We start from the raw sequence: 24,769 nt of genomic DNA on the forward strand, positions 1-24,769 counted from the left end.
TTGTTTTCAATGGGATTTTGACTGGGAAAGTGGCAACAAATTTAAAATAAAATAAAATAGAAAAACAAAAAGCAATAAGAATTGCTGTGAAAGTAGAGAGTATTTCTAGAAATATTTTAAAATATTGACATAATAAATAAACTGATGTCAAAAAAAGTAAATGTAGCAGGAAGTTAAAATAAATGTAAATAAAAAAACGTGAATGTAGATTATTGTATTGTATTATTATTATTATTGGTGGAAGTGTAACTGAAAGATATTGTAATATGTAGTATTTTAGTGAAAAGCACATAAATAAATATTCAAATATATTGACATATACTTTTTATATTACTTATTTGGTTTGATTTCGATTTGTTTATTTGAATGTGTAGTAGTGATGGGTATCTGAGGTTTCATGACACAGTATTGAGGGGTCGATGAGGCTTCATAAACCAGTGCCCTGATTTTCAGAGGCCACCAGATGGTGCTGTCTCCTGTAAAACGTTTGCAAATAATTCATTACTAAACCAAGAGCGCCATCTATTGGCCTCTGAAAACTAGGACACTGACTCATCAATCCTGCAATACTGTTGCTTGATGCCTAACTACATCATTTATTCATTTATAATGACTGCAGTACTATATTCACACATGACTAGTGAGAAGATGTTTACAGATGTCAAAAGACGCACAGCGACATTGCTTTTCCTCAGGCTCCTTTAAACACTTGAAACCTAAAGTTCACCTGAAGGAAAGTCTCGGCTGCTGCCGCAACATTCCGCTCACAAACGCAGCGGGAGAGATTCCATTTAATGCTCAAATTAATGACTGCTCACGCAGGTATGTAATTAATCATTAGTTGTTTTTCTTCCCCGTGGCTCGACTCGCAGACCTCAGCTCCCGAAGCATCTCGGCATTTTTGTAATTACACGTTTTCCAGCGGGTGCAGAGCAACTCAGCAGCTGTTGACAAGCTGCAGGGGTCAGACCGTTGCCAAATACAACAAGCCGGTGGTTTGCTACCTTCATGCCTGCAAACCTGACTGGAACATTTTGGCTTCAGCGTACATGTACGTGAGGCACAACCTCACCTCAAAATGATCTGTCACTTGTTAGGTGATCTGTTGTGGTGATAAAGCATTACTGACCTGACAGCTGGTCACGCAGTGGCCTTCTGAATAAAAATGTTTTATTTCCGAGTGAACAAATGACACTATTGCGACTTAAAGTATTTTCTGTTGAGTCCACTGACAGTCTCACATCTTCTTCGTTCGTTTTCGAGGTCTCTGGTTAAAGACGGGCGACGTGTCCATTAGTGAGTCGGGCGAGGCGTAGCTGCCGTCAGACACTGCGCCAGCAGAAGAGGGCGCCATCGCTCCGGCCGTCTCGCTCATGGTGGACATGGGGCCGCCCTCCTCGAACACATCGAGGTGTTGGTGATGATGGTGGTGGTGATGATGGTGATGCCCGGCATTTTGGGAGTCTTCGCCATCTTGTGGTTCGACTTTCACCTGCGGCCACAGCGGGGAGTTGTTGGCTACAGCGCCACCTGCAGGACAGACTCGACATTGTTATATTAAGCTTGAATTTTTTAAAATCCTGAAGACTCTCACCTGAGGTGTGGGGGGAGTGGTCAGGGTCCAACCCGGAAGCAAGGCGCTCAGTGTGGCCGCCGAGCACCCCCATCGGCAAAGTCTGGTCCCCTGGGGCCAAGTCGGCCTCCGGCTCCTCGCTCACAGGGAAGAAGATGTCGCTCATCGGCTCCTCTTTGATCCGGGGAGGTTTGGAGTCCTCCTGAGCCTTTTCTGGATTCACCAGCCGCTCGTACTCTTCTGACAAATCTTTACTGACCTGCAAGACCAAAATGCTCACTCAGCATTTGTCAGCTGCTTTTTTTCGCAGACTACTGTGTCAAGTTGAGCAGCAAAGTCCATTTAAAAATATATACAGCGGTACCTCGGTTTTCAAACGTCCCGGACTTCGAACAAATCGGAGTTCGAACAAAAATTTCAAGATCTTTTTGGTTCGGATTTTAAACGAAAATCCAGAACTCGAACCGCGTAAAAAACATAACATGCGTGTGGACCGATCAGCTGACCCACGAGGCGCTTTGTTATTGTGTATAACGCAGCCTCTGTATGCAGACGTGTCCCGTTAGCTACATTTACTGACTGTTTTTTCTTCATATTGAGGTGTAAAACCTTTCCTGTCTCCACACTGGACCGTGGTAGAGTGTCACAGGGGAGGTGCTCGCTCACACTCCAGGGTTTGATGTCCTGTTGTGGGCTGGAGCTGGGACAGGGATGAGGCGAGTCTGGGACAGAGCGTGACTTGGTTTATGACTTTGTCACAGCCAAACTGCACAGAAGCGCACATTCAGAGCTGGACACGCACCGGGCACCTCTTCACTTCTGGAGAGACGTCACTCACTCGGCAACCCCTCCCACATGCAGCGGCCACACACATAGAGGAACAGCCACCTGCAGCAGACACTCTACATTCACTCCTACAAAAGCCTATTTTATAATGGAGTAGTGCTTGGAACGCACTATTTCTTTTTCCATTCATTGTAATGGGAAAAATCGATTCAGATTTTAAACAAATTGCTTCTCGAACAGCCGTCTGGAACGGATTGTGGTCGAGAACCGAGGTTTCACTGTATATTGTTTCGATTTATTTTTAAATATATAGTTAAAAAAAAAAAAAAAAAAATGTATATATATATATATATATATATATATATATATATATATATATATATATATATATATCAATGTATTTTAGTTTGTTTTTTTTTTGCTGTTTTGAGAGCTGACGATATTGAGAACAAATGATGGAATGTTTGACGCTCACCTGCAGCATGTAACTGTGATAGTCCTTGATGCGAACTTGCCAGAATCGATGCAGATCCAGCACACTTCCGATGCCCACCTCGTGGAACACTTGTTCCACCACGTCAGGAAAGGGACTCGCGCCAAGTCTCGCCTCCCGATCCACCGCCACCCTCAGCAGGCGGGTGAGCCGAAGGTAGTGCTCATGGACCAGGTCGGTGAGAGTCTCCAACACGCTCTCCTGCGCGGACTCAAAGCCGGCGTGGGCCAGGACTGTGGCTACCGACTGGTAGAGCAGCTGCCTGCAGGAGGGCCAGCTGAGCTCGGTGACTGGCTCACCTTTACCTCTGGAGAAAGTGGAGGAGAGAAATTCACTCATAACTTTGCATTTATTAAAAATAACAATAATAATGACGGGGCATCTACTGACTTGTAGAAGTCGCTTTCAGGGTCACTGTGGCAGAGCTGGAAAGGTTGTCTTGGGCCTTTGCTATCTGCGGGGAGCAGGTCATCTGGCATGACGGGTGGGGTGGGCGGGCGCAGGGGGAGTTTGGTGTCTGTGTCCTCCAGTTTGCATAAGCCCTCAGAGACAGCGGAGGTCTGACCCTGAGCAGCTGCCAGGAGCCCCCGCAGTCTCCGTGTGTGTTGGCACAGCTGCACTGTGTGGATGGTGAGGCTGCAGGGCTCCGACGGGATGTCCAGCATGGTGGTGGGTCGCGGCCGCTGTGCGGACGGTTGGTGCAGGGGCGGGTCCTGCATCTCCACGGAGCGGAACTCGCGCTGCAGCAAGTCAAAAGAGCTGCGACTGGGCGGGGCACTGGTGGGTCCAGGGATCTCACCCCAATAACGCATCATGGTTTGGACTAAAAAAAAGAGTGACTTTTTAAAATGTCATATTAATTAAATAACATGCAATGATATTTAACTATACCGCATTCCAGATACTTCATGATCAGTTTTGAGAATCAATTACTGCTGCTACTATTGTTAGGATGAATTACTGAATGCTGAAGTTTGATCTACTTCAGTGCCGTTATAACTGACATCCAATAGTTGCACCATCGACTTTACATCTTCATATATTCACGTTTCCATCCAGGGGGTCAATGTGGATATGGTTGAGGACTATAAATATCTTGGGGTCCTCATAGACAATAAACTGGACTGGGCTCGGAACACCGTGGCTCTTTACAAAAAAGGACACAGTCGTCTCTACTTCTTGAGGAGGCTCAGGTCGTTCAACGTCTGCGGGACAATGCTGAGGATGTTTTATGAGTCGGTTTGCTATTCTGTTCGCTGTGGTTTGCTGGGGCAGCAGATTAACGGTGGTGGACACTAACATCTGCAAAGCTGGTGATGTGGTAGGGTCAAACTGGACTCCTTTGGAGACAGTTATGGAGAGAAGACTCCTGAAACTAAGGAGCATCCTGGACAACATCATCCACCCCCTCCATCTGCTCCTGGTCCAATACAGAAGCACAAGGACCAACAGACTGAGACTACCCAACTCAACTTGTCCTTTCTTCCTGTGGCAACAAAAAAATTCATCTCTGAAAAAATCACAATGAAGGATTCTTGTTGAACTGCATTTTCTTGCACATTGTTCACATGGTTTGTAAGCTCTTTAGTATAGCTTTGTTTTTGCACTTTATAGTATTACTTCTTTTTAATTTATTGTGATATGTTGAGTACAGAGCATGTTAAGAACATAATTTCCCTTGGGATTAATAAAGTTTTCTGATTCCGATTCTGATATTCGAACAATCTGAGTTGACCTAGGGAGATGTCAGACTGCATCATTCATCATATAATCTATTTTATGGGTCATTACAATCATCTTTATTACGTTAATCCGTGTTTTAGAAACACATTTTAATGACACGACATTTTAAAACGTGAATGGAGCGCAGCTATCTGCATTAAAACACGCTTGAGTTTGGTGAAAAGAAGGTGTCTTAAAATTAAACAGTGTGCTGCTCACTTACGTTTAAATAAAAGGAAAGTAGATGTGATGCTCCTCTTAGCTTTGTGTTGACGCGCTTTGAGGCAACCCGGAAACGTTGTTCTTCACTTCCGGTGCGTCCCTCCACACGCCAATTGGTTCCACAACAAACTTCACTTAGACCAAATTGGCATTTAAGGCATCTCGTGTAAGCAAGGAATAACTGGTAAGTGGAATAAGATTCCATATTTATTTCCGTTGAGCATTTACATTTGTAAAGATTTTCTTTCTAAAAAGTCATGACAAGCCGGATGGAATTCGCTGTGGCACCAAACAATCATGTCCGCCTCCCTGCCGCCAGACGTGAGTCCAAGCGCCGATAAAGACGCGAGTACCGTCATGGATACGGAGCCTGCTGTCGAAAATGGGGAAGAGAAAACACCCGAACCGCAACTGGAAACTCTGGACACTTTCAAAAAACCAGATATTTTCAAAGCACCTGCTGTGGCGGGCAAACGGAGCTGCAACGTCGCTCCGTCCGAAGCGGAACCGTGCGGCGACAGTCAAGCGATAACGGCTCCAAACGAACAGGTCAAACCTCCTAAAACGGAACCTGACGAGAGCAAAAGTAAAGTCGCTTCCGCTCCTCCTGTCAAGCCCAAAGTGTTGCCGTCCAAAGCGCCACTGGCTGGTAAGTTTCCTCCTCTTCCCTACTCGGAACCCGCCTGGGGTGGAGCGGCACCGGACCTCAGCTACTCCCTCGAAATCCTGAAGAATGGCACCATCATCAACACTATCCCCCTCGATGTGAAGAGCTTCTTCGTAGTGGGTCGCTTGCCGGTGTGTGACATGCCTCTGGAGCATCCCTCCATCTCCAGATACCACGCTGTGATCCAGTACCGGAGCCAGGCTGGAGAGACGGAGAACATGGGGGAAGAGCGGGGCTTCTATGTCCACGACCTGGGCAGCACTCACGGCACTGTGGTCAACAAGAACAAGATCCCACCCAAGACTTACATTAGGATCAAAGTGGGTCACGTCTTGAAGTTCGGAGGCAGCACCCGACTCTTTATACTGCAGGTAAAGCCTCCGGACTCCTTGAAATATAGTTTGAAAAAAGTGCCCTTTTTCAAACTATTGTGGATTCTCAGGGTCCAGAATTCGATGAGGAGGAGGAGTCTGAGTTGACGGTGACGGAGCTGAGGGAGCGAGCGCAGAAACAAAAGGCCGAGCTGGAGAAGAGGATGATGGGAGAGAACTCTGATGATGAGGAGGAGGAGGAGGAGGAAAAGGAGGGCGACGGGGAAAGCATGAAAGGCCAGAGCAAAGTCTCCTCAGAGGATTCTGGGTGTTCATGGGGAATGGGTGAGTCAAGGATCCGCCTGTTGTTTTACGTCAGAGGAGTCATTGTTGTTTAATCTGCAGCTGAGGAAGCGTTCCCTGAGGAGGATGAGAACGCTGAAAACCCCTTTTCAACCGAGTTCCATGAAGACCAGGAAGCTGCCTACCTGAAGGACCCGAAGAAGGCGCTGCAGGGTTTCTATGACAGAGAAGGTGAAATGAAAACGCCGTCTTCAAATCCTTGCTGTCGATCAACTCAACACTGTTTCGTCTGGACTCTTCTTCAGGGGAGGAGCTGGAGTTTGAGTATGAGGACAAGAATCACGGCACGTGGCTCTGCAGGATAAAGTAAAGGCGCCTCTGAAGCTTTGCTCTGGTGTTTGTCTCTGCTTGAGCTCGGCCTCTCTCCCCTTCAGGCTGCCGGTGGACGACGCCCTGGGCCGACAGCTGGTCGCAGAAGTGACGCACACGGGGAAGAAGAAGGAGGCAGCGGTGCAGTGCTGCCTGGAGGCCTGTCGCATGCTGGAGGCCCGGGGGCTGCTGCGCCAGGAAGCAGGTGATGAGGACCTCTTGGGAGAGTCCAACTGCATCTCCAAGACTCACTTGTTCTAAAAATCTCTTTCTTTAGTTTCACGAAAGCGCAAAAAGAAAAACTGGGAGGACGAGGACTTCTACGACAGTGACGACGATACGTTTTTGGACCGGACCGGAACCGTAGAGAAGAAGCGGAAGGAGAGGATGAAGAAGGCAGGGAAGATCGAGGAGCGACCGGAGACGTACGACTCGCTGGTGAGGAGCACCGCTAGTGACGGATGTCGAGATCACGGTAACAAATTCCATTTTTCTGAAGTGAACATTGGTCTTCTTCAGCTGTCCAAACTGGCAGCGGTGGAGAAGGAGGTGGCAGAGACGCAGAAAAAGCTGAGTGGATCTGGGAAAGGTGAGTGCTCTGTTGGACGTCGACTTCTCCCTGTCGAACAAGATGTTTGCAGCCGTCATCCATTGATATTTTTCAGTATGATGATGTCTAAAATGAGGCCACTATGACTAACTAACCTGCAAAAAAATGTGATATTTTACGTGGGAAATGTAGCTTGACTCACCCTTCCTTGTAAAATATCAGCCTTTTTCATCAATTGAAAAGCTTGAATCCACTTAGGTTTGACGTGGAAGTCGTTTATTTTGGATTCCTCTCCATTTGAGGGTCATACTCAGAAAACCAGGGTTACATTCTGGTGACTCCTGTGGTGCTGCTGAGCCAGAAGTAGAGAGTATATTTTTTTTTTTTTTTTCGGCTCAGACTCCTCCCGGTCCTCCGCCGACGACCCTCTGGATGCCTTCATGACGGCAGTGAGAAGCGAGACAGCGATGGACGCCGTGGAGCGCAAGAAGCTCCATCTGCACGTCGCAGATCTCCGCAAAGACGCGCAGCGGCTCAGAAAACTGGTGGAGCTGACGCGACCAGCTGAGTTGCCTTCCCTCCTGCCGAGGTGGGAGCACTTCTCGTGCCCTGAGCCACAATTGAATATTCACGCTGGGTTTTCATGTCGACAGTGGAAGTGGCGAGTCGGAGAAACCCAAAAAAACTCTCCCGCTGTTCGGAGCCATGAAGGGAGGAAGTAAATTCAAACTCAAGACCGGGACTATCGGGGTGCATTCCTTTTCTCTAGTCTCGTCTTTATTCAAAAAAAAGGAAAAAAAAATTCACGTCTTCATATCATTCATATAGAAACTTCCTCCAAAGCGACCAAACCTGCCTGCGGAGCTGTTCAACATGAAAGAGCTTCCACCTGGAGGAGAGGAGGAGGAGGAAGAAGAAGAAGAAGAAGAGGAGGAGGAAGATGAGAAGATGGAGGCTGAGAAGAAGGAAGAAAGTCCAGAGGTCTGTGAGGAGTCAAATATGGATCCAGAAGACTCCAGTATGTCAATATCTAACACTGCTCAGGAGACAGAAGCGAGTCCACCTTCTGTCAGAAAAGGTGAGAGTGGATCATTCAGCTCAACTCTTAAAGGAGCCATATGAAATGATGTTAAATCTTTCTCCAGAGCCGAGCCCCCCGAAAAGTAAACACAAGTCGGAGGTTTGTTCTGAGCGCAGTGATGCGGCACCAGCTCCGTCCAGCACCGGTCACTATCACTTGCTTCCTCATCCTTGCTTGCCAGTATCTCTAGTTCCTAATGTCGTGTTTCTCTACAGGAACTAAGGGGGAGGCCCACAGTAAAACCACTACGAAGACAAAAGGCCAGAGCAGAGTAGGTGTTATCTCTCGCTCTCTCTCACACACACACACACACACACACACACACACACACACACACACACACTCATCACAAATACTGACCCAACTCTCCGACCCGCAGCCGCCCGCGCTGCTCTCCAAACAGTATCCAGACGATGACCCAGATTATTGTGTGTGGGTGCCCCCTGCTGGTAAGTGGTCATTTGAAATGCACATTAAATCACATTTAAGATGAATTAAATAGTACCAAAAACTAGTGATTCTGTTGCACCTTTATCTGCCACTAGAGGGCAGCAAAGTATCTGAAAGCTGTGGTTGGGTACTGAATATTTTCGGGTGTTCAGATGCTGGAAATGCTACAAGAGCTCGAAGATTGTGTGACTCCTTCAATTGTTTTATGAACTTAAAAGTCATGTAAAAGAGGAACGCTTTCTTCCGTGTGGGACTCAGGTCAGAGCGGAGACGGACGGACGCACCTGAACGACAAATTCGGCTACTGAGGAAACAACTGGTCAATTCCTGCAGACAGAAGAGGAATTACGACATGATGATCTCGTGGGAAATCGCACCCACAACCCTCTGGGCACTTTCTGCGAACAACCCAAGCCCCGAAAACATCAGCCGGACTGATCCGGGTCCAGCTCTGGCCCCTCTTCTGTCACGAGCTGAAACCATAGATCCAGTCTCATCGCTGGCATCACCTTTTATTTATTTAGGGTTTTTTTTCTTCCCCTAAAAAGGAGCGAGCGAAGGAGGGAGGGGGAGTGAGAGCAGATTGAAGCAGCTTTTCGGACCATCTGGACACTTGGATGAAACACAAGCTGATAATGACCAGAGCTGGAGCGGCGGTCAGCGTCACAGGCTCTCTGTTTAACAGGATCACGCCACATCACTCGCAAACTTCCTTCTCCAACGTTTTAGATAAAGTATTTTGATATGAAACGGAATAAAAATGTCTGTAAACCCACAGTCTGTTCCTCATTGAACCCTCTTTTACATAACTGCAGTGAACTCATCCGATTTGTTGTGTGGTAAGTTCAGCAGACTGCTTTTCTTAATTTATATTTCCACTCTTTTCTTCACAAACAGAACAAGTATACTGGGCACTTAGTATTGTTATGAAGGTATTTTTGAATGTTTCCCTTAATGACATCATTTTTTCTTTTTTTTACTTTAGCAGTGAGGGTGGAGCCCTGGTCATGATTCCAGTCTGTCTTATCAGGAGCACCACTTCAGACCTGTGAAATGAGTGGTACTCTTCCCTGCTGAGTCAGAAGAGACCGTGATCGGGGCGTGGAGAACCCACTGGGCATTTATTGAATCATCTTGTGCAACGACTGACAAAAACATGTCACAAAGACTTCCTCTTCAGGGGAATCTGTAACTCTTCAACTGGAATGTTGTTTCAAGGCATGAGGACATTTCTTCTACAGACGAGTAACAGGTACAATATTTGGAAAGTAATGGCACACTACAAGTACGCTACGCATAAAACAGCGCTGGGTTCACTTCGATTATCTTCACGTCCATGTTTCCTCGTCATCCCCGGAATGACATCATCACGACTGCGTCACGGTTCCTTCCCAGACGTAGTGGAGTTTGGGATACGGAGTTACAACATTTGATTGTCTAACATGCAGTATGTCCTCTTGGCGCCTGAATGTTCTTCCCCGCTGCCTCAGGTCCACACCATTGTCGTGGGCGAGAGGGAGGGAGGGAGGGGTTACCTGAGCGAGTGCAAGGGTCGGAGTACTAGGAAGAGAGCGAATCCTCGGGGGGAGTCAGCGGACTGCAGGGGGGCACCGTGCTCAGTGAGCGGAAGGCAAAGATGGACGGGTCGTAGGTGAACCTGGAAGGGGTGCGACCTCCAGCCAGTGTCTGCAGACAAACAGGGAGCAGAGTTTATGAACCGCTCCCCTATATTATTGCAAATTTCAACGGGATTCAAAGGTACATATACAGCACGGCTTCAGAACCAGTTCCAGTGAGCCGCTCCGAGTCTAAAATTAGCCGCCAACTCTTTCCCTCTCCACAGGAAGTGACTCTGTTGTGTTTGGCTGCGAGCCTGCGGGGGGAGACACGGCGCTCACGGAGGAGGTTTTCTGGAGGAAGAAGAAAAACACCTCTCCGCATGTGACACTGCAAACATGACACGGACGCGTCTTAGCAACGTGGTCCTGGAAAAACACCCGGTGACATCATCGCTCCATCTGAAGGGATTTAACACAGCGGTGGAGGCATTAGCATGGCAACGGCTCCCAACTCCATGTCGACTTGTTTTTTCTGAAAACAGGTTCCAAAAGAACTTCCTCATCCAGTCTTAAGTGCTTATAAGAGACGGTTCTAAATCTGTAACAGCTTGAAGTGCACAGGACACAGTTAGCTGGAGTGCCTGCATAGGCAGGGAGCCAGTTCCAGTTCTGTTGCTGGTCTCAGGGTAAAGCTGGTGTGTGAGTGTGAGTCATAAGAAAAGTTGAGAGTGATATCAGCCTCTTGAGGCTAGTGAGAGAGGATACACTAACAAGCTGAGCCATCAGTCAGAGACTCAGAGTAGAACCTTTGTCACAGAGGCAAGGTTAGGCCTCAGATGGACCACGACAGAAGAGAAAGACATGGTGTTAAGAGCCTCAACCCTCCTCCTCACCCCCTGTCAGAGAGAAGTCAGCAGCAGCTTTCTTACAGTTTCCCTGTGACCCTCAACTCCCACCCCTCCCTCCGACTTAAAACAGACACCACCAGCACCGTCGACCTCCACAAACAGCTCCCATGCTTGAATAGCCGAGTACAGTCTCAGAGCAGGGGCCCCTTCCAGATCCAGTGTCTCTTCTGGACCTGGGCCAAGTATCTCAGGGTCGACACGTAAAAGTGGGGGCTGCAGGAGACGAGTAACAGAGGAGAGGAGATAACTGCTGCACGGAGCAACACAAAGAGTCAACACACAGTCCTCAGTCCTCATGGCTCACAGACCTGGTGTGTGTCACCGTCACTCGTAAAGACCCAAGTAACTTTATATTAGATCAGCTTAGATGGCCATTATTAGTCCCACATTGGGAATATATTTAACATAGATATATTTTAGATATAAGCAGCTTTAATTGACATCATGAACCTCTGAATATCAATGTCCCCATCACTCATTAACTGTGAAGTAGTTTATACTATATCTATTCTCATTTTTTATGCTCACATTTTCCCATAAATCAGCCTGTGTTTAGTGCAAAATAGTTCTTCCCTGAGCAAAGCTATCTGTGTGGCTCATTGGCACGGTTCTGTCTGTAAAACTATTTCCCCAAAAATAGGTTTTCAGTTTGCACTTTTTAAATTTTTTAAATTCATTCTTTTTTTTCCACTTTTGTTAATGACGATATAACTTCCAAAAAGAAAAATTAACAATTAAAAAAACTGTTATGCAATACTGTTGCATCTCGTAATTCTCTTTAATATTTCACAACGTCAACTTTTCGATCTATTCAAGTTGGTATAGTACATATCAGTATTGTTTTGCAGTATTCGTGGAAAAGAAATGAATCTTGTCTCCAGTTCTATGGGCTTCTCTGGAACCATCTCCTGCTTTCAAACCTTGTTTCGGGCGACGCAGTGCCAGATATGGGCTCTTGGGAAATGCAATGTACTTGAGAAGATCCATGAGCTGGCGGCGGTCCAGAGCCCACAGACGTCACTGACAGGGACAACAACACTAGCAGTGAGAACGGCGGATGATGAGCCATATCTCTGTGTAACAGCCGAGCCAAACCGACGGCAGCCGGCCGACTATTAATGGAGAATGACTTCATCCTTAGAAACACGAGGAGCTGCATGTCTGCGATCCTCATCATTGCTTCTCAGTGAAACGCTCCTGTATTTTTCGCTCCAAGTGCCGACCCAAATAAGGTGGCATGAGCGCAGAGAATAGACAGTGTGAGGAGGTTTTACTGATAGAGTCCCACATGAGGTGTTGATGATGTCACTCCTCTCACCACACTGAGCCTCCTTCTGGAGCGTCCTGCTCGGCGCCAACATCCTCTCAGCCACTAACTCACAATGCGGTCCCACAGTCTTTAATGTGCTCCAGCAGAAACCACTAACTGGAGATAGTTGGGCCATTACAGGTTGTTGGGAACTTCAAAGGACAAACGAGCGCAAAAAGAGACCATTTCCTCGTCAACATGATGCGGCCAGCCTTGTGCTGGTTTTAACTGGGACGCTAGATCTGCAGGCGTGTTGGAGCCAGATGTTTCTGCACAGCTGGAAAGAAGCTCAAGAGGAAAAAAAGAGGCTCCAGAATCAAATAGCCGAGGACAACCACTGGGTGGGTTTCATCCACTTCACTCATGTCTTGGGCTTTATAGTCCGCCTCGAGAAGAGTCGTCGACCCATGACCTTGGGCTTCTCAAGGATCCCACTGAAGCACCAACAGAGAAATCATGTTGTGTTGATGTGTGTTTGAAGTATGGCAGTCCTTAACTATAGCAGTTTGCTGTGTCACCATGTCCCCTAGTCACTGGACCATGGTCAGGTGAAAAGGAGTGGTTCAACACCAGTCAAAGGTTATCTGGACTGTCTGACCCACATCCTTGCACTTTCTCTGGTTGTTTTCCTTGTTGTCTGTGGTGTCACGTCTTTCGTTTGACTGCTTGGTAGCGCTGTCATGTGGATGGTTGCGAGTAAAATGTAATTGAAGGTCAGCCTATGGTGTTCCAGTGTTCCAGATCCACTTCGCTTTTCACGGCCAGACTTCCTGCCTGGACGATTCACCACCCTTCAGACGGACTCTTTCTTTAAGGCGCCAGAAAATAGAAGTGCCACTTTAATTTGCCCCCGCGTCACTTATGTTATCAGTGGAAACCAGGGGTCAGTGTGGTCCTCCTTGCTATGGATTGATCCTCAATATTTGTATTCATCAACAAGAAGCCCCCGTTCCTCAAGGCTACAGTTTCAGTGTGTATTTCCGTGAGCTAATATTTCAGACAACAACCACAGGGACACCAGTCACCAGTGCCTTGTTCCACTTCAACATAGGTGGCAAATTATAAAACAGGAAAAAACTGGAAGACCACCAAATGAAGCTCACCCGAATCTTGATGGTCCGGGTCTTCCCTCCGCAGTTCTTCTTCAGCAGCATTTTCTGTGGACGACAGAGCAGTGTGACAATTAGGAAGGAGCGCGGTTTGCTTGATGGAGAACTGAAGCCCAGAGTGCGGCTCTCCGGACGCGCTGGGTAAACATGTCAAACTGGGGTCTGATTTAGAGTGGATTCAAAACCATCATTTAAACAGAGCAAGGACACTGTGAGTAATCCATCACTGATTTTGTCTGATCAGGAAGAGAGACAGAACCAGCTGTCTCCTTAAACTAAACACTCGCTGGATAAGGCTTATGCAATATCCTGTCTCTGCCTTCCCCACCACGTCCACGCAGCTCCACTATTCTCCAAAAGCAGCGGGGGTGGCGGGACCACACAATCGTCGAATTGTCTCCGGTCCGGGAGGTAGCTTCTAAGGGGGAAGGGAGCCCCGGAAAGAATGGAAACACAAGACAAGCTGGTGTGCACTTGCCCTCGTGCTCACCTCCTGCCAAACCTTATCTTTCTCTATCACTGCCTCTGAGGTCGGCAGCAGCTGGGAAATGCTGATGGAGATCAGGAGGCTCAAAATAACAAAACCATCAGACCTTCCCGGTGAAATCAGATTCTTATTTGTTGGCTATCATCGCAAGGTGAGCTGACTGAGACACGACATGGCCTAAGAACACGAGCATACCCACATGCCTGCTCACTACACTTATTTATCGAGTCATCATCTCACACACACTCTGACATCAGATGCACATGGCCACACACGTTTCTAACATTTATCAACTTAAGACATTCAGACAAATGGAGAGCAAGGAAGTGATTGCTCGTACTAAATATGAGAGCTATTTTTGACAGTTGGAAAACACAACAAACCGGATCGATTTCACACTTGGGTAGAATATTTCGAGGACACCTGTGGGTGTTCCCAGTTTGGTTCTGAACAGTTACATATGATGCCAATTTTAGAAGCTATAAATGTTATACGACGCTTCTGTCGAGCAGTTAGGATGTTTACAGGTTTGAAGTGTGTTGCTACTGAAGGAGTCAAGAGTTTTGTTCTCTGGGTTGTCTGTTGACGGCATGTTTCGAATTCACCCGTGTGTTCAGGTGAACTTCCAGACAGGACCACCTTAAGGGTTAATGGACTGCAGTCCTGCCTGCTTGCTACCTCTCTTGGCCCCCTATTGTACTCCCCACAGTAACTCCCCTTCCACTTGAGTGAGTGGGCACAGACATATACATCAACACACTCACAGACGGGAGGATGCAAACATCCAGACACAAAAAGACAGGCAGGATGAGACGCGTTGCCACAGCGTGACACACACTCTTCCTTTTCTCTCCTGTCACCCCTCTCATCACAGCCCACCATCTCTCATCATCTGCTCTCAAAACGCCGTGGACATATGGACCCCAAAGGCACACACACACACCCCTGTGGGCCAACAAGTCGATTGGATTTTAATGATTAGCGGAGCAGCTTCTCCATGACTCATTAGTGGCTGTTAGTTTTTCAGTTGTGTATTTAATCCTCTTCTTCTACCCACACCCCTCCGTGGTTTCCCCCTCGCCCTGCTGCCTTTGTGGGAAACAAGGACGGACATCTGCCGTCCCTGCCTCCCTCGCCTTCATCGCTGTCCAGATAGACCACCGTGGTGGCCGGCGTCCAGCGTTATGCCTGTGAGAGCATGTGTGTGGACATGAGTGTGTGTTCACCAGAGAAGCACTAGCATCACTGTAATCTCTGTTTGATAGTGAACATCCCAGACTTCTATATTAATCTGAAGTGTATAATGCGAACCCGAGCAATAAAAAGTAGCATTAGTTTCAGTGAAGATTAAGCTAGGTGTGATTGTTGCTTAGTTTCTGAGAGGTCCACAATGTAACCACCAACCTGTTGCATCTTCTCCAAATCCAAACTGGGCCTCCCTTGCTCCCCTCCGTAACTATGCCGATACTTTCTATAAGGTGCAGACTGCTCAAAGTGGGTCAAAATAATGGGCCTCGCCACTGGCGGCACCACCTGGAGCTGGAAACGCATGGGAGGTGGCTTGAGACTGTGTGGCGGGCTGGAGCTGAAGAGTACAGGGCTGGGGGAGGCGGCCAGGCGTGAACCCGGCTCCACGAGCGACCTGGAGGACGCGGCCGGTGAGGCGCAGCCGCAGAGATCTCGCACTTCCTCGTCGCTGGACGCGCTGCTGTGGTGATCGCCGTGGCGCTGCTGGACAGCAGACACCCACTTCCTGTTGTCCCCGCAGCTGATGCGCTCCAGTTCTTCCTCTGAAGAGTGGCGGTCCAGGTTGGCATCTAGGAGGAGGCGGAGGCGGCGGAGGCGGGCTGGGGAGACTGGACCTTGGTTGTGTTGCTGGCTGGTAGCCAAAGGGATGAGGGCGCAATTCCTTCTTCTTTCTAGAAGGGAAAGCAGTGCACTGTGAGGATGAGGTGTAGCACAAACTTCACTTGTTCAAATGATCAGCTTCGGGTAATATTAAAGTAAAATAAAAATAAAAACCACAATAATCTATTCTTTACTTTTCAACAATTATGACAAGTAACAGTACCTCTGTCAATCTGTGCAAGCTCCTGGTTCTCCCCCTCCGAGTCATCACTCTCTCCTCCCTCTCCACTGCCATGGTAAGAAATCTGGAGAGAAAAGAATGGCAACTTTTACTGCGTTGCAAACCTGGAACACGCAATTCAAATGATATCTTTAGCATTCTGCTTTGCATCTGTGTCAACAGAGTGCAGGTCTGTTTTCTGTGCACTGAAAAGGTGCATCTTGACCAGGCAAAACCCTCTCCTTTTTAGGCTCCCTCTCATGTGCTTAATATCTCAGTACAGGAAAGTCTTTTCTGCCACTTCAACCATGTTGAAGAACATTTTAAGCGTCAACAATCTGCACAAATGCATCTCATTCACGGCTATTTTGTTACACAATTGAATAGATTTGGGAGCAACTGTACTGCACCAAAGTAATAGTGATCTGCCCAACCATCCATATGACTACAGGCAGGTAGACACCACAAATACGGGGGGAAATCTTCCAACACTAGGTGACTGTGAAATAACTGGCAAGATAGAAGGATGAAGTCATTGTGGCACGCATTTAGAAAAGTTGACCACAGCGGTAATTAAAAGTAAAAGTAGACTAAAGACGGACAAATCCAGATTTACTACCTCACAGGTGCCAAGAAATGCCTGCTAGGTATTGAGCTGACTCCATTCTAACACTGTTTAAAGACTGAACAATGCAAAAGCACTTTTGTGTTATCTAGAACAAACAAGTGATTGCTAAACAATAACACTTGCTAAACAACTAAAATATATCAAATGACAGATGCTCTGGAATGACAAGTCTGCAGAGAGGCATAGTAGCGGTACCTTCCTGATTTGAGGCGGAATTTCTGCAAACCTAGTAGGGGATTTTGGGAGGATTAATGGCCTCCTCAATGCTCAGGCAGATACTTATCCATAATGCGGCCCAAAAATGTATTCACAGCATCGGCCAAAATGACTATTTAATGACCATAAAACTACATAATAAGATGATAATAAAGATTTGAATTCGCATGTTGTCTCTGAATCAAATGTGTTATTTTGTTTCCTATCTTCTTACTTCAAGCAGATTAAAAATGATTCACAATGACTGAGTGAAAGATAAACACATGGTTTTACTTGAGGGGCGAAAATATATTCCAGGATTTACAAGCAAGAAAGCAGCTGAATTCCTTTACAAAGCAGTATTACACATATATTTCTGCAAACACTGTCCTTAAAATGGCAGTGTGCTCAGCTTCTTGGGATATATTGAACTTAAACCGACTAAGCGCTTTTTCCTTTAACCCCAATTACCTGCTTGATCTTGTGCCACAGAATGTCACTCGGGCACACTGAGCATAAGCATGAACATAACTTGGACACACTGGAGCATAACATTCAACAACATTGTGTAATATATTCAATAGAAAAAGCGACGATCATGGCAGAATTCTTGGACGTAACCATCCAAAACCCTGTAACAATGCAGAAGCCCTGCCGTCTGCATCGCTTAGAAAGTTAAGTAACGCGCCTCACACTCAGTAATTACCACTTTGAGGCCTCGCTGAGCAGCTGCCATCTGTGATTGTGTGTCTGTATGCTTACACACTTCCATACACACCACAAAGTACCCTTCTATTCTATGAAATGCACACATACACACACACCTCCGCTTCTTTCAAAATGGGAAAAAGACCAAAGAAACTCACGTCCAACTAGGACAGAGTGGATTCAAGTCCAACAAAGCCCTGCTGAAACAGGACATTAAAAAACTCCAGATCGAAAAGCGTGAGTTGAAATGCTGCATTGTGACTGTGGAGAGTCGTGCTGTTGTAACAAACGTCATGTCTGTGATCTGTTGCCAGTCTCAGTGCAGCGTGAAAAATGAAAAGAAGATACGATTCCACTCTAAATAGGCAACAACAACATATAGCTGTTTGGCTAGGGTTTCAAAATGTAAGGGCTCATGGAACCATGCTAGTGGTTTACAACTCAAGAATTTTTACACGAGGTGAGTGCATGTATTGTAGGATGATCCAGGGACAGACCCCGATTACTCTCCAGAATACTACTACTTGGAGTAAGCATATGAGACAAGGGTCTGACTGAGCGTTCACTCCTCTTCACGTAGTGCTCACATCGAGCAACTCTCTCACCTATTGGACACAACATGTTCCAGCATCCAATAATTAAGACACCATTTCCACAAAAAAACGCACAAAGTTAACTGGAGAACTGAGTCGCTGCAGAGCTGCTCTACTGCAGCAGCTGGCGTGATAGCAAATTTTGACCAAACACACTGGACAACATCGGGCATCTTCGGGTTGTTCTGTCAAATAATAGGGCGTTCAATTTTCATTACAAAGTGTTGCCCACACTCCCTGCTAGATAAAAGCTGTCGCTTATTATGATACACATTTAACATTTGTTAACATTTTGTTCCTAAATATGTGTGAATCATAAATGTACCTATTCAAGCTGCTTTTCGGGAAACTGGTAGTTATGTTCTTTACTTGCCAAGAGAGTGGAGAAGGCAAACATGTACAGACGACTTCTGAATGTTTACTTTGATGTAATAGCATGAGATATTGCTGGTTGCGTAACTAGCATCAATGTATGCGCAGATACGGTCAACACACATTAAGGCAGGATGAATTAAGCATAAAACGGCGAACACAACTGCACACGGACAAAGAGTTGTGTGTCGAGAACAGCTGAATGAAATCCTTGTCGGTCTTCTGCATCGCTGAGCAGCTTGCTAAGCTGGATCAATGGCAATGTCACAGCGTACACACACAACCCAGTTCACACACACATGACAGCTTTTCTCTGCCCTTCCACACTGACATGGACACTGTCCCTCGTGTGAACACACATGCCAACAGGTCAGGGATGGACGATTACCTAGCTAGATGCAGCCTGACTGAGGCACAATTAGGAGTAATTCGAAAACACACCTCCTTCGCCCGTCGTGGTTGTTCAGTCCCATGTGATTATAGTTTTCCACTACGACATAACTAAGTGAAAGTCTCCTAAAGTCAGTATTTCCGTTGGACTGCAATCATAGTCAATCCTCTTGGGCAGCTATTCAGAGTGATGGAAAGAAACGTGTTTGCGTCCAAGTCATAGTATGGACGTTTTCTGAGAGCAATATGGAATGCAGATGTTTAATCCTGATCCAGGTTGTGATGGGATTATCAGCGACTAAATCATGATAATGATCTCAGGTTGTCCTGACGAGTCCATCTAGCAGGTCCTCGTCTCGAATGACATGGCGCAGAATCCATGATGAGGGCAATATTTTTAGCTAATCTTTTTCTTGCAGCCTCACCCTGTCCTTGATGTTTGCAAACAAACCAGTTTCTGTTGAGCATGATTGGCATAAAAATATTTTTCTAAACCAGAAAATAGCTGTCAAGGACAAACCAATTCTTCAAGCAAGAATTTATTAGTATGTTGACTCGAGAAACACAGATAAAATCTGCTGACGATATGCAGCAAGACTTTCGCTAACTAACTGGACTCTTAGCACAAAGAAGTGTGTGTGAGCACTTCCAGGCAGAGCAACAAACAAAAACAAAAATGGCACAATGGGGATGGCACACTTTCTCCTCTATGCCTTGCATGGGCCTTTGAAAGGGGGCACTTTGGAACAAAATGGCTGCCATGCGACTCTGCGGCTGCTTGTCGCACAATAGTGTTGTAGATGGAGCAAGTTAGTGACCCATGCATGAAACAATTCGCCCGTCTACTCACCAAAAAGGAGTATTGTGTGCGAAGTGAGCAAGCAGGGCCAAATGAGAAGCGTTTGCAAGGAGCCTGTTGTTGAAATTAAACAAGTGCGAAGGGCAAGTATAGTTCACAACATATTGGCATTCATTCATTCATAACATATAGCGTAGTCTGTTTTAATCCCTGCTCAATAATACTCAACCATAACACACTAGGTAGTGACTCCAAAGTCACTTAAGGTCTGAAAATAGAAAACCAGACAATTTATAGTACTACATACACTGGAAACATTAAGCTGGTAAACTAGTCACAATTGAGTTGTGAGGGATGGATCTTTATCTGTATATGGTGCTGAAGTGGTTCCAAAGGAAACCATCTGTGGCGATCATGTGACTGATGACTTAACAACACAGAAACGGAGCAATGAATTTGTGTGGTAAATCCAAAAAGGAAGACCACACGGCAAGATCAGTACAAACCGCACAACCTATACATTTCCTTTCCCTAATCTGAGTCACCGTTGGGTGACCTGGCTCCTTGCAATAAAACAGCTAGGCTTAGAACCAGCCATGAAAAAAATGACCATAAATTATCAAATTGCTTAAGAACTCCAAACAAAAAAATACAACATTCTTCGGTTAAAATTGAGGTTTTTCATATCAATCATTGACAAGTTTAAAGGACACCTTCTGTGTATTTACAATACACTTCATTGACACACTGAAGAATGTGAGCACACCTCCATGAATATTTCACTGTTTACAAGAGGTCCAGTCAAATCATTACAACCTCCCTCGTCTTGGTTATAAAACAGGACGACTTCATCGGCACAATAATGAACTTTCAAGGTAGGTAAATCAGGTTAATCTAACCCCGAAACTCACTTTTCCCACTGTAAATAAAGACTTGTCACACAGGTATGAATGCAAACACGTCTTCACTGTGTATGAGGCATTTTGGTGTTTCTATTTTTCTAGTATGTTTGTGCAAGCTCACGTTCATCCAGGTCACTGTACTAAAAGGATTTAAGTCACTTAAGAAGCCTTGGAATAAGGGTGCTCACAAGATCCAAAACCGGCTGCCACTGAAAAATACAGTGTCATACACAAGCCTCAACGACCAGGATGTGACAATAAGCTTTAGATTTTGAAAAGGCCAAACAACTAGTTACCCATTTCAGGTGCAAAGGTGAAACCAGAGGCCTGACTTTTACACTTTGGAGAACTGAACAAGCTAATGCTAAAATTGTATGCTCCAAACAAACTTTTTTTTTTAGTTATTTTCATGATCGATGGGTCCAAAGAAAAACAGAGTCACATTTTGAAACTCATAGACACCAGCATGAAGACATAAGCAATGTTAGCTGTCACTTATTTGCAGTTGAGGTGGAGGCACAACAAACGCCATAAAAATGAAACACAGCCTTCCTCTTAGCCAAGAAGATCCAGGTTTAAGGGTGTAATCAAGTCACAGCCAATCTTTGGACTACAAGTCCAACGTGGCCTGTCTGAGTATATAAATTAAGAGCCTTGGCTTTATACCACCTTATTAAGTCAAACAGTATGATGCTAGAGAACAGTGGGGTTGCTTTTGTAGTCAGCACAAAGATCCCATTCAGTTGTACCAGTGCTGACATCAATGAAGGTGTTCTTGTCACGCTGTATGTTACATTGATAAACGCAATGCTTATCATTTCCAATGATTACATCACTCTATGAAACAGGCCAGATATTTTCTTCTGATTTTGGATGAATTCTCAATGACCACACAAGTTTCCTAAGTGGACAATAGATGTTCCCTTGCTTATCTTACTTATCTTGGAAGTGAGGAACTATCACAAAAGCTTGTCCAAATAACAGCCCCGAGACGAACCGATGAAGTCGATACAAGTTGATTTACAAGTCAGGAGTTCATGCTTGGGGACAAGATGATGAATGAAGATACTAGTTGCAATTATTTCCCTTCAGAAAACATGATCATTTTATGAATACTGGGTGAGTTCATGCTTGAGTCAGCCATCGCAGTCAACACCCCAAGAAGTGAGCACAACACTTACCGAAATACATACATGTGATTACTGCACAGGTTTAATTCCTGACTTGTAAATAATGTTGTATATATTCAATATTATTATATATAGATTATTATATAGATTATTTTTTATATCAAAAGATGTGTTTTGACGGATAGTTTTACTTCAAGCATGTTAAGAATATCACAAGATGAGGAGGTCTTGAGGACCAATCCTGTATATTGAGCCAGTAGTCAACAACATTATTGCAGATGGAAAGTACCACAGAGTTAATGACTAGCATTGTATGTGTGTTTCACTTTCACTTGCTGGTCATTGGTGTCAAGGCAGTGATTCCAAACTTCCCAAACACTGAAATGAAGGCAGAACATTTTGAAACTAATGATCAAGTTTTCTTTATGAATGATCGTGTGAACCGATGTCCGCAGACGGTCAAGCCGTTGACAGATGTGTGACAGAAGGTTATGCAGCAAATTATGGCACCATGTGGCTCCACGGCCCGACCTGACCCAGTACCACCATAAGAAGCGGTGTGGCTTTGAGCCCATGAACAATCGAAACAATAGAGTGCTTCAAAGGTACTTTAGTAGTAGGGGCAAAAAACATGGTGTAACCACATGATCACAGTTACTAAGCAGGTGTGTCCAAGTTACTGTATCACTAAGAAAATGAGCAACAAATTGAATTTCCTCCCATTACCTTTGATCCCAAAAATGTAAATTCAATACTAGGCTGGACTTAATGATCTCAGTGTTGAAAAGGGATTGTGGTACTGGAGTTCTCTCTCTCTCACTCTCTGAAAAAAGGGTGCAGGTCATCCATCCACTTTGTCGGAAACAAATAAGAGTGAGAGGTTTGGGGGGTTTATTACTGAAGACTTTACTGAGTGAGTGTGTGTTCGTGTGTGTGTGTGTATCACTCATGTCAATCTCTATCACAGTTGTAGTGCGCAGACCCACCACTCAAGTCACAAACAGTCACAGATTAAGAACAGTTCCAAAACATGTCACCCACCAGCAACACATCACAACTGCACACTTACCTTCAGCTGAAAAGGATGTATTTCGTTCAGTGAGTGTCTTCTTAGCTTCTTCGTCAGAGTCTTTAGCATCTTTACTTCAGTGGCGTGCAGCCTCACCGTCGAATTTATGGCTATTTAGGACTACAACTCCATCAGCGACACTTGCTCATCATCGACACAACAAGAAAATAGCTCGGAGCCGAAGCTAAACCGCTAAAGAGGTGCATTTAATGTTGCTGCGTAGATAACGTCGCGGCTTCTGCCTACTTTAAGCTCTGCGTTGTTTTGGAAAGTCCTTTCCTCCTTCGCTTCCACCTCCGGGCGCTTGTGCTGCCAAAGTTCTCCGAATTTTACTGAAAATACGACATTAAAAGTGGAGACGACACCAACTTTTTTCGCATTCACACACGCACACACACACACACGCGCACACAAGTGAACCGGCCACACGAACACACCGGAGAGCAGCTCGAGCCCGGTCGTCCTGCGCGCTGATTGGCCGCAGTGCGTGGTGACGTCACTGTTTTCACTAGGAGGCCTGAGAGTCAAAGTGACGTCATCTTTTATGTTTACTTCCCTTTTCTTATCGGCATTTCACTGTACTTTAATAACCCAGGCAAGTCAATATTGTCAGGGTGCTTTTTATTTGTTACATTGCACAAAAGTGAATAGAATGTGGTTGTAGTAACAGCAGCAGTACTGACACTACGGGTAGTAGTTAAAAACAGCATTAAAACTAAACTAAATTTATATGGCACCTTTCAGAATGCTGAGCAGTTGTCACAGTAATTCCAGCAGCACTAGAGGTTTTTGTGGATTTATAGGACATTGCACCAAATAGTAGTAGCAGCAGTAGTAATAGTAGTAGTAGTACTAGTCATAAGTATTGAACAATATAGAGTAGTCATATTAAGTAGTAGTTACACTGCAGGTCTACTAAGATGTACTGCAGAAATATGAGTAGTTATACTAATCGCAATGGTGTCAGTAGTAGTGTGTGTGTTGGGAGTCGTTGTTGCAGTATAATGTGCAGTTTTAGTTAAAGTATGAGGAGGATGAGTCATAAGTACTGCTACAACTAATCAATAGTAGTAAGTGATTAAAAGTACAAACACAGTGAGAGGAAAGGGGGATGTGCTGTGCATCACAGTTATTCAGGTTAGCATCAATATAATTGTTGTGACCCCCTAAACAGTTGCAATAGCAAGCAGCTGTAGTCACAATGGCAGTCATATATCTAAAATAGTTGAAGTAATTCAGAAACAATATAGGTGCGGTTATGTTGAAAGTAGTGGTAAAAGTAATAGCAGTTCTCGTGGTAGTTGCCGTTCTAGTCACAGTAATATCTATTCTTGCCCATGATTTATTATTTATTTCTTCTTATTTTTTATTTTACTTTTTGACTGACCTAATTTTGTTATTATTATGTATAATTATTTTTACTTTGTGTTTAATGTCTTTTAATCATGTCTACATTTCATTATATTTCCATCCTATTCATAACTGCTGAATATTATACATTTTTGTGCACTGGGTTGACTGTAAATCAGAGTTAACGTAATTGAACTTGTGAGCTGCAGCGAACTGTAATGTGGGTTCAGTGTTATTAGTTTTGCCCTCAGCTCAGGCCTCTGACTCCTCTAGTCTTCTTCTCTTGGCACCTACGGTCATTGACCCGGTGAACTTTCAGACCGGTGGCTTCTCTCCAGGTCACTGCTAATGCAAATCCTGTTCCCTGAACACGTTGACACCAATTCTCTTTTCCTACTCCCATCACCAGTACTAGATGAAATGCTCGCTGCAACGTTCAAGTTTTGTTTGTTATACAATTTTGTAAAATGGCTTCATGGTGAAATGTTGAGCCTTAAGGCCGCTTGGGGGCAGCATTGGACCTTTCATTAGCTACAGCAGACTGCTGAAGATGCATTGACGTCACGGGCCAACGTTGAGTGATCCTCAACTGAACAACTTGATTCGAATTTTTCAAATAATTCTACTAGTTTCATTTTCGATAATCATTAGATTTGATCTTGCACT

General features: G+C 45.3%; 3 protein-coding genes across 3 annotated transcripts; 1 reads left to right on the plus strand and 2 right to left on the minus strand.

Annotated features, from left to right (window-relative positions):
• Positions 1-945: 945 nt before the first annotated feature.
• Positions 946-9,187, minus strand: supt7l (SPT7 like, STAGA complex subunit gamma). Its single transcript, XM_053845108.1, has 5 exons — positions 4,798-9,187; positions 3,243-3,675; positions 2,835-3,159; positions 1,595-1,832; positions 946-1,530 (listed from the first exon to the last, which is right to left on the minus strand). The coding sequence occupies exons 2-5, from the start codon at positions 3,665-3,667 to the stop codon at positions 1,238-1,240; spliced, it is 1,281 nt and encodes a 426-aa protein (XP_053701083.1). The 5' UTR covers positions 3,668-3,675; positions 4,798-9,187; the 3' UTR covers positions 946-1,237.
• slc4a1ap (solute carrier family 4 member 1 adaptor protein) lies at positions 5,066-9,434 on the plus strand. Its single transcript, XM_053845107.1, has 14 exons — positions 5,066-5,834; positions 5,906-6,119; positions 6,180-6,308; positions 6,383-6,443; positions 6,512-6,651; positions 6,724-6,884; positions 6,966-7,035; positions 7,396-7,585; positions 7,650-7,746; positions 7,825-8,074; positions 8,142-8,222; positions 8,293-8,348; positions 8,457-8,526; positions 8,786-9,434. The coding sequence occupies exons 1-14, from the start codon at positions 5,094-5,096 to the stop codon at positions 8,833-8,835; spliced, it is 2,310 nt and encodes a 769-aa protein (XP_053701082.1). The 5' UTR covers positions 5,066-5,093; the 3' UTR covers positions 8,836-9,434.
• On the minus strand, positions 9,397-23,211 carry si:dkey-16j16.4 (uncharacterized). Its single transcript, XM_053845109.1, has 5 exons — positions 22,754-23,211; positions 15,971-16,052; positions 15,304-15,818; positions 13,407-13,460; positions 9,397-10,213 (listed from the first exon to the last, which is right to left on the minus strand). Exons 1-5 carry the CDS (start codon positions 22,820-22,822, stop codon positions 10,088-10,090), a joined length of 846 nt encoding a protein of 281 aa, XP_053701084.1. The 5' UTR covers positions 22,823-23,211; the 3' UTR covers positions 9,397-10,087.
• Between the last annotated feature and the right edge of the window lie 1,558 nt (positions 23,212-24,769).

Source organism: Synchiropus splendidus, chromosome 16, assembly GCF_027744825.2.
Source record: "Synchiropus splendidus isolate RoL2022-P1 chromosome 16, RoL_Sspl_1.0, whole genome shotgun sequence".
In the NCBI taxonomy this organism is placed as follows: domain Eukaryota; kingdom Metazoa; phylum Chordata; class Actinopteri; order Syngnathiformes; family Callionymidae; genus Synchiropus; species Synchiropus splendidus.

What these genes read in the sequence shown, in the direction of transcription:
- supt7l (XM_053845108.1), bottom strand. Translation starts at nt 3,667, where the DNA reads ATGATGCGTTATTGGGGTGAGATCCCTGGACCCACCAGTGCCCCGCCC. An exon ending in CCTGAAAGCGACTTCTACAA is followed by an intron (nt 3,160 to 3,242) that starts GTCAGTAGATGC and finishes CACTTTCTCCAG; the next exon opens with AGGTAAAGGTGAGCCAGTCA. An exon ending in CCACTCCCCCCACACCTCAG is followed by an intron (nt 1,531 to 1,594) that starts GTGAGAGTCTTC and finishes TCTGTCCTGCAG; the next exon opens with GTGGCGCTGTAGCCAACAAC.
- slc4a1ap (XM_053845107.1), top strand. Translation starts at nt 5,094, where the DNA reads ATGTCCGCCTCCCTGCCGCCAGACGTGAGTCCAAGCGCCGATAAAGAC. An exon ending in GCTGCTGCGCCAGGAAGCAG is followed by an intron (nt 6,652 to 6,723) that starts GTGATGAGGACC and finishes CTCTTTCTTTAG; the next exon opens with TTTCACGAAAGCGCAAAAAG. An exon ending in CGGAGACGTACGACTCGCTG is followed by an intron (nt 6,885 to 6,965) that starts GTGAGGAGCACC and finishes GGTCTTCTTCAG; the next exon opens with CTGTCCAAACTGGCAGCGGT.
- si:dkey-16j16.4 (XM_053845109.1), bottom strand. Translation starts at nt 22,822, where the DNA reads ATGCTAAAGACTCTGACGAAGAAGCTAAGAAGACACTCACTGAACGAA. An exon ending in TACATCCTTTTCAGCTGAAG is followed by an intron (nt 16,053 to 22,753) that starts GTAAGTGTGCAG and finishes TTTTCTCTCCAG; the next exon opens with ATTTCTTACCATGGCAGTGG. An exon ending in ATTTGGAGAAGATGCAACAG is followed by an intron (nt 13,461 to 15,303) that starts GTTGGTGGTTAC and finishes TGTCGTCCACAG; the next exon opens with AAAATGCTGCTGAAGAAGAA.